Consider the following 7,964-nt stretch of genomic DNA (forward strand, 5'->3'; position numbering starts at 1 on the left):
TTTAAGGCATTTTTTATTTTGGCCAGGAATGATGCATGCTACAGAGTAATCTTCATTTTCCCACTTGGTTTTCAGACCACTGCACTTTTTTGTTTTTGTTTTACATGGCACTTTGTAGTTTGTGTTTTACAACTTAGTCAAGATTTTCAAGTGTCTTCTTCAATATAAATGCCTTCTCTTGTAGCTCAGGCCTGCTATCTGTCGCCATCGTAGCCAACGAACGAATGAGGTGCTCTCTGCTTTCTGGCGTCAGGCTTTCCCACTGTTGAGCTTCTGTGTAGATAAAAGACAGAGACACTGGACATGAATACCAGAATGCCAAAAAAAAAAAAAAGACAACAGGCCATCTCCATCCCCAGAGAGGCTGAAAGAGCAATTGCTGCAACATTTCACTTGCAGTCCATGCTGCTTGTCCAGGAGAAGGCTACTGAGGAGGCAAACTCAGCTGGACATTCGGGTGCACCTGCTGCCTCCTGCACAGGGAGTCGTGCCCGTTTAGACTAGGCTTGATTGCCTAGGCCTGCAGCATGGGAGAACAAGGGCCCGAAGAACCACGTTTCCCACTTCAGAACTGCTTCATGTAATGGAAGATTTTTACTAGAATAAAGGAAACGTGAGGTGCATAACAGAAATCCAGAGAAACCATTTGCTACAGAACAAGCGCAGACACACGACCTTGAGACCCAAGCAGACTCATTCTCTGAAATAAATTCTGCAAGGCTTAAGTCCTAAATTAACAATAAAGAACTAAACTTGGCACTGAAAGGGTAAAAATGACTCTTCTGCACAAAGAGGAGCTCTCCCCTCTATGGAGCTTGCACATAATGCAGAATCAGACTACAGACAGTCCTGTGTGCTTCCCATGGAACACTCCGTGATGGACATTTTCCTCACACAAGGAGTATCCAACAGTACTTTAGGCCATGATTTTATCCACAGTTAGTTCATGCCCTCTCCAAGTTTCCTAAGTCACCAAGCACAGAACTCCAAGTCCCCACCGCCCCGAAATCACCCCGTGCTGCAAGCAGAAGGTAATGCCATCTCCCCAGGGTTCCAGGCCACACGGCCAGGTGCCTTCTTTACCGAACAGTGGTTCTCCCAGGTGGCAAGCAAAAAGTCTCACCTTGCAGTTTGGTGAGCAGCAGTTGTATCACAGACAAAGCTTCTGTTCTTATGGACGTGTAGCTTTTGTTTTCTAAGGGATTAAAAAACAAACAAACAAAAAACCCCACAACCACGTTGAGAACCAAAGGCACACTAACTGTACAAACAGCAGTCACCACCGTGGTCTCCAGACCACTTTTGTGGTGCTCACTGAGCTCGTTTGTGCTGTCAGTCTGCAGTGCTCCCCAATGGGACACATCTGAATGGCAGAAAGTGACCAACTAGAGGTTGAGAAGGCGACCAGGCCTTGAGCGTCACCTCTGCAATAGCTACTGCAGCGCTACTGTTCCTCAGACGTGTTGAAAGGGAACAACGCTGACATAGCTGCAATGTGATCACAACTTCTGTGCATAACCGACTGTTCTTTTGGTAAGCTGTAATGGCTACAAACCATACAAATTTTAACAAGAAGCATTAAGTGAGGGTATATAAACCCTATGCCATCAAGCACAAGCTTGTCACGAAAAGTTATGTGTTCGCCTGAGCTAAAATCTTATTAAAGTCTCATTGCAGGATGACTGATAGTTAAAAGAAGCTTTCCCCTAAGGGGTCTCTGGATTTATAGCTAGCTCTGAAGTAGGTGTTGCCTTTAGGCATACCAGAAACAAGAGCCACGTGGAGGTGTTAGGAGACCTGAGGCACTGTTACAGTCACAGGACAAGTGGGAACACTACCAAAGTAATAAGCAGTCCCATGACTGTCAACATTACATTGGTAGCACTTACAGCCCCATGGGCACTCTGCTCAGGGAGAGCACAGACTGCCTCAAAGCCTTGGAGCTTCATGCACTGGCTGTTTGAGAAAACTTTGGGTCTCTCCAATGCGTATGTATCCAAGAAGTCTGAACTGTGGAAGAGAGCTTGCGTTTCATTAAATCAATAATAGCTTGATGAGGTGGGGTTTATCTTCTGCATGGAGAAAATTACTACATTTCCAGTTTGCACTCCTGAGAGGTTGCCTGCTGTCCACCTCTACCTCCCCTTTCAAAGCTCTCGCATCAGAGGAATTTACTTGTCACTGCACAGCACCCTGCATAGTACTGTCTTCAACAGCTACAGCAAAATCAGAATTACCACAGCACAGTGCAAGGAAGGGAAAAATGTCATCTCTGACAGCTAGGGCTTATTCTGCACTTCCTCTACCAGCCAACCCCCAGAGGAGGAATGTATTGACAAGCAATTCATCATTGATCACAAACCAGGAAAAGTCCATTTACCTAAAGAATGGGTGATAGATGAACAGGTTTCCAACAGGATTTCTGTCAAAGCCACAGGGTCTGAGTGCTCCTCGTCAAACAGCATTAGCCTGTTAAATGCAAAAACACTGTCAGACACCCTGCATCACTGGGACAGAAGTCTGCTCAACTTCTGAGAACGCAGTGTCATCCTCAATTTCATCGAACAGTTTGAAACAAAAAAGAAAAGAAACATCATCGAAGTGGATTGCAGAAAGGAGAATTACCCTTGAAAGTAAGCGTTCATGGCTTGTAGCACTCCAAGCTGCACTTTCCATGTGCTGAGTTTCAGACGGTCACACATTAACTTGCAAAACTCTTGCCGATAGCAACCTACAGAAAAATAAGGATGTCATTGTGTTACCACAGGGAAAGCCAGAAGGAAACACTTCCTACTGTGTCTGCCAGGTGCTCCTCTCCAAGTGACCTCAAGCCAGTCACTGCATAGGAGCAAGTCAACATCAAGTGACCCTGACAATCTTCACCCCATCAACACTCTCATTAACAAACACTGGAAGATAAACAGCTGCATTGCACATTTTGGCACGCTAACAGAAGCAACCTGGGTTTTTTTTCCAGATATACCCATTTTCTCCACCTTGTACCAGCTTTGATGCAAACATAAATGTGAGCAGCAGAACTAGGCTGCTTTTGATTAGGCAAGCCACCTCGGGCATCCTGCGTATCTCCACAAACTCAACAGTTTGGTGACGTGAATTTAAGACAATTGTGAAGCAATTGCCCCAAGGATGGGCTACTCCGTGGGAAAGCTGTTGGGGCAGCTTTCTCGCTGAAGATACTGCAAGCTGCCAGCAGCAAGATCCTGCACTCCTCAAAAGCCTCCCCACTCCACACGCGATCTCCACATCCATCCCTCCTCCCCCTTTTCATTTTAAGAAGAAACAGTTAAGAGCCAAAAAAGTTCACTCAACACAGTTAGCTGACTTACGCTGTGTCTCTGGGCTCCTTGGCCAGGCTTTGCCCAGGGTCTCGAAGGCACAGATCAGGGACTCCATCTGCACCTCTTTCTCCCTCATGTCCTCGTCCTCTTCGTCATGCTTTGGGAAACCCGTGCCCATGCTCTCAAGAGAGTTCTGCGGAGGCCATGGGGGGAAGGTATGATCGACAGAAGGATGAGGGCAGGCTCGCCACAGGCTTCAGTGCAATTCAGTCTTTCCTTGCAGTCTGTGCACACCAGTCCTTGTACCCAGTCAGTGCCTCCATACAGACGGAGCACAGGTCCCCTTGGCCACCAGTAGCTCTGGCGCTATGGGCAGCCTGCAGAAGCGCACAGCAGGCTCCATGGCCTTGCATCCAAAAATCTCCCTGTGCTAATGAGTCCCACTTGCAGAGCTGCAAAGCACTGCAGATGATACTAAACAGAAGCACTTTACACAGCTTCCTAGGAGTCACCTGCTGCCTGTAGAGCAGCCAGGAATTAATTTTTAATGCTGTATTAGGGCAGTGCTGGACACCACAGGAAGGACTGCCTAGAGAACAGTTGTGGGCTAATTTAGGATTTGGGCAGCACAGGGAAAACTCCCCCAGGGCTCACCAAGGATCTGGCTGAGTGTGGGGTATTCCTCACATCAGCAGCCTTCTGGGCAGAAGCCTGGCGCGTACTTAACAGCATCAGACAGATTGTCACCACTTGGGTGTTCTGCTTTGAAAGAGGGAAAACTCAAGAAGCTGAACTGTCACCTTCTTTATCATGGGAAAGACGATATCTGCCAGCTCCTGGAACCGGTCTTCCTTTGTTGCCTGCAGCACCCCAGCAGCACAGCGCAGTGCCACCATCTTATACTTTAGGTTCTCTTTCCGACATTCTTTCACGACAGCCTGGACAATATCACTGATGGTGGGCTGGCCGGGCGCTGACTTCTGCAGCTCTGCACTGAAACACAATGCACACAAAAACTATCAGACCCACATTAATCCCTTCCCAAACATCACGCTTCCCACAGATAGGAAGTAATTCCTGTGTCCAGGTACAGAGTTGCCTACCAACAATTGTAACTAAAGTTAGACTCTGGTGCTCTTCTTTGCTGTTACCCTGTCTGTTTTCCCTGTTTTTCTTTCCTGTCTTTCCTCATATGCTTCCCATGCACTTTCCCCCCTCGCTCTTTTTCTACCTCTTCCTCTCTTTTCCCTTTTCAGGTGTCCATCCTTCCCCTTAGCATATCTTGCCTCTTAGCAATTCTGGCCTCTCAACATCCTCTTCCTTGCCTTAAATCGACCAATTACCTCTGCAGGTCCCTCTGAAGCATCACTTCCCCTCCCAGCTCTCACCAGTGACCCACACATTGACAAGCAGAGTGGAGAGAGACTCCTCACATGCTGATGGGAGATCAGGATGGTGTTCACAACTTTCTAGACTCTCCTTAGCACCAGACAGGCGACAACACTGTGCAACAACCTCCTTTTTGAGATCCCAGATCCTGAGAGTACCACTTCTTTCAAGACACTTACTTGCATGCAGAGACGACACTGGCAATGGCCTTTAACAGCTCCTCCTGCAACGAGTAAAACAGATAACGCTGAGAAATGCTGCACAGCCAAATGGCACAGTCCTGCCGCACAGGGGAAACCTCTGTACTCCACTGCGAAAGTGGGAAACATGCCTACAACCCCAGCCTAGAGAAGCAAAGCCTGCCTCCTGCCACTCCTGCTGTAGAGGCTGCAGACTTTGCTTTCCATCTGCACTGAACGGGCAGTGGAACAGAGCCTGGCAGCGCCTCTGAGCACAAGGCAGTACCCCTCAAGGCTAGAATATGGTGCAGTGGGAGAAGTCTAAGTGGGAAGCAATCTAAAGTCCACCCACTTATCTTCCCTGTCATTTTTGTATCTGCTAAATGCAGGGCAAAAGACAGACTCCCTAAGCCAGAGTTCCTACACGTGCTGCTCTGCAGCACAGAACATTGCATGTCTTAGCTTGAGGGCCACATGCTGGTGCTCACAGCGATCCATGAGGTGCCAGTTCGTTTTTTACCTTCCCAGTCCAGGTTCTCCCTGGCAGACCTTGCAGCAGTGCAGAGAGCACTATTCCCAGATGCGGCGGTACAAGGGAGCCTGCCTGTTTGGCAATTGATGCCATAGCAGCTGCTCCCTGGGCTTTCATCTTCCAGGATTGGGACTGCAGAGCCTTCTGGGTGATGGTTATCAACTCCTGCATATACAGTCTGATGCCGCCCTGAGTACCTGCGTGTCAAACAGAGGAAAACCGTAATTTTGCCTCAGAACAAACAAAAATCTGATATTTAAAAAGACAAAAAAAAAAAGAAAAAAAAAGCAGTTATAGATTTATCTTTTTTTGGCCATGAAAGATATCAGAAAGGCCTACTTCAGGCAAAGGGGTGAAGAATACCCCTCAGGCTGATTGAAGTTGGGTTCTGTTTTCTAGATGCTTCCAAAGCAAATCGTTAGCATAAATATAGACAAAGAGCTTATCTCAATCCTTCCATGTGGCAGACACTAAACATTGTGTTAGCCTGTTTCTAAGGAGTATAATTTAATTTTTTTTTTTTTTTTTTTTCACAAGAACAGGTCACTGGAAAACCCTTTTGCAGCTGCTTTCACAAACTCCAGAAAAGTTTTAAGGCACTGGCACAGGCTGCCCAGAGAGGTTGTTGAGGCCCCATCCCTGGAGGTGTTCAAGGCCAGGCTGGACGTGGCCTTGGGCAACCTGGTCTAGTGGGAGGTGTCCCTGCCTATGGCAGGGGGGTTGGAACTCGATGATCTTCAAGGTCCCTTCCAACCTAAACCATTCCATGATTCTATGACTGAGGGACCAGATCTGAAATTGGGTCAGAGAAGGATCCAGCAAAACCATTTCACCATGCATCCATATCTTCCTCTACAGACAGAAAGCATGGTAAAATAGTCTTTCTATAGCATAGATTCTTTCATTGAAGTTGAGACCACAGGCATCACCAGAGAGATCTCCAAACTGAGATATAGGCCAAAGTCCCCTGTAACTTCAGAGTGTGCAGCAGGCATCCACATTTCCAAAGATGTCCGGCTATCTGCGCCACAATCAGGGCCATATTAGAGTGGCATTCAGTGCCTCACAGTCTTAAAATACTTGACTGTGCCTGTGTATCCTTAGCGATCAACACCTCTAATTATTTTAAATAGCCACGAAGAAAATAACCTGCTGAAATTCATACAGGACATCTTTAGCAATAAGGAAAATGGAAACAAGCTTCCCAAATCTCTTACCATGAGAACTCTGTATTTCCAAAATGGATTTCCAGAAAGCATGATATTTCTTGCCCTATGCTTTCCAGAAAGCTTTTACCACTCTTAATGCAACTTACCAGGTACATTTTCCTGCCAAACTTCAGTCCACAGAGTAGCATTCTCCTTCTCTCCTTTCTCTTCATCGGGAACCTCATGCATGCCAAGAAAAGCCAATGGCAGCACGTGTTTGGCATGGTTCTTCACTACGTCTGGACTGTAGCGGCCCATTGCATGCACAGTTAAAGCACAGCCTGTTCTGTAAACTGGCTCTGAAGGAGCAAAACAAGCACACGTTATGACTGGGAAGCAGGATGTTCCTTTAGCAGCTTGTTCTGCCTTTTGGGAAGCAGAGAAATGCACAGTATTGTATAATGATGCATGGGAATTATTCAGCCAGTGGAACCAACCATCACAATATAGAAATGTTTCTTCACCAGCTTTTGCTATCACCAGGAACTGTATTCTGTAACTGAACACCCCAAAAGCAACATACCTTCTTTCTCCATGTACCAACTGGTGAGTTTGTGCAGCAGCTTCTCTGTGCTACTGTCCCGGGAAGTCTGTAACAGGGAAGAAACTCAAATTACTCAAACACTTCAAAAAAAACCAAACCAACCCAACAACAAAAAAGCAAAATAAAACCTAGAATCATCTCAAACCCCAACTCACCCGGACTAGATGCCCCATAGCAAAGGCAAAAGACTTCTGTACCACGCTGTTGCGATCAGTGAGGCCATTAAGTAAAGCACTCATAAGTTTGCCTGTTGGAAAAGAAGTAGCATGTTTTTATTGCTGTGGCAAGAATTACAATAGCCTGCATTTCGTTAGATTGTCTGAATTTATGCATTTTTCCTCACTGCATGTTTGTGGGGTTATAGGTCTGTCTGGTCCTTATGTTTAAACAAGTGCACAGTGTAACACAGCAAGGCTCAGCAGAAGCTAGTGGTGTGCCAGCCTCAGCCTGCGCACCTTGACTGATAATCATAAAATCATATAATGGTTTGGGTTGGAAGGGACCTTGAAGATCCTCTAGTTCCACCCCCCCTGCCAAGGGCAGGGACACCTCTCACTAGACCAGGTTTCTCAAAGCCCCATCCATAATGTTCGTGTACCTGAGCACCCCAGCTGATCGCGCTTTCAGCTTTATTTCTATTTTGCAATCGAAAGGTAACCCTCTGTCTACTATCAAATCACAATAAATTGTAAAGAGAAGACTAAGACCCAAGGAAGCAAAGTCCCTGTTTATGGTTGTCCCATAGCTCAAGTTGAAGGAAAAAGTGCTTATCAATAGTGCTGCACTAACGCAGGCATTGTTAGTCTGCTCCAA

At 46.6% G+C, this 7,964-nt stretch overlaps 1 protein-coding gene across 1 annotated transcript in view; it reads right to left on the reverse strand.

Moving 5' to 3' along the window:
• KIAA0368 (KIAA0368 ortholog) overlaps positions 1–7,964 on the reverse strand; it is a 57,363-nt gene continuing 49,399 nt past the window's right edge. The window contains exons 39-49 of the mRNA XM_009882128.1: positions 7,307–7,398; positions 7,131–7,197; positions 6,715–6,906; positions 5,388–5,596; positions 4,868–4,911; positions 4,100–4,292; positions 3,348–3,492; positions 2,626–2,731; positions 2,381–2,469; positions 1,124–1,195; positions 1–273 (exon numbers count right to left, since the gene is read on the reverse strand). Coding sequence (XP_009880430.1) covers positions 134–273; positions 1,124–1,195; positions 2,381–2,469; positions 2,626–2,731; positions 3,348–3,492; positions 4,100–4,292; positions 4,868–4,911; positions 5,388–5,596; positions 6,715–6,906; positions 7,131–7,197; positions 7,307–7,398 — 1,349 coding nt within the window. The 3' untranslated portion in view covers positions 1–133. The remainder of the gene's footprint in view (positions 274–1,123; positions 1,196–2,380; positions 2,470–2,625; positions 2,732–3,347; positions 3,493–4,099; positions 4,293–4,867; positions 4,912–5,387; positions 5,597–6,714; positions 6,907–7,130; positions 7,198–7,306; positions 7,399–7,964) is intronic.

This window comes from Charadrius vociferus, unplaced genomic scaffold (genome assembly GCF_000708025.1).
Source record: "Charadrius vociferus isolate BGI_N301 unplaced genomic scaffold, ASM70802v2 scaffold693, whole genome shotgun sequence".
Lineage (NCBI taxonomy): Eukaryota > Metazoa > Chordata > Aves > Charadriiformes > Charadriidae > Charadrius > Charadrius vociferus.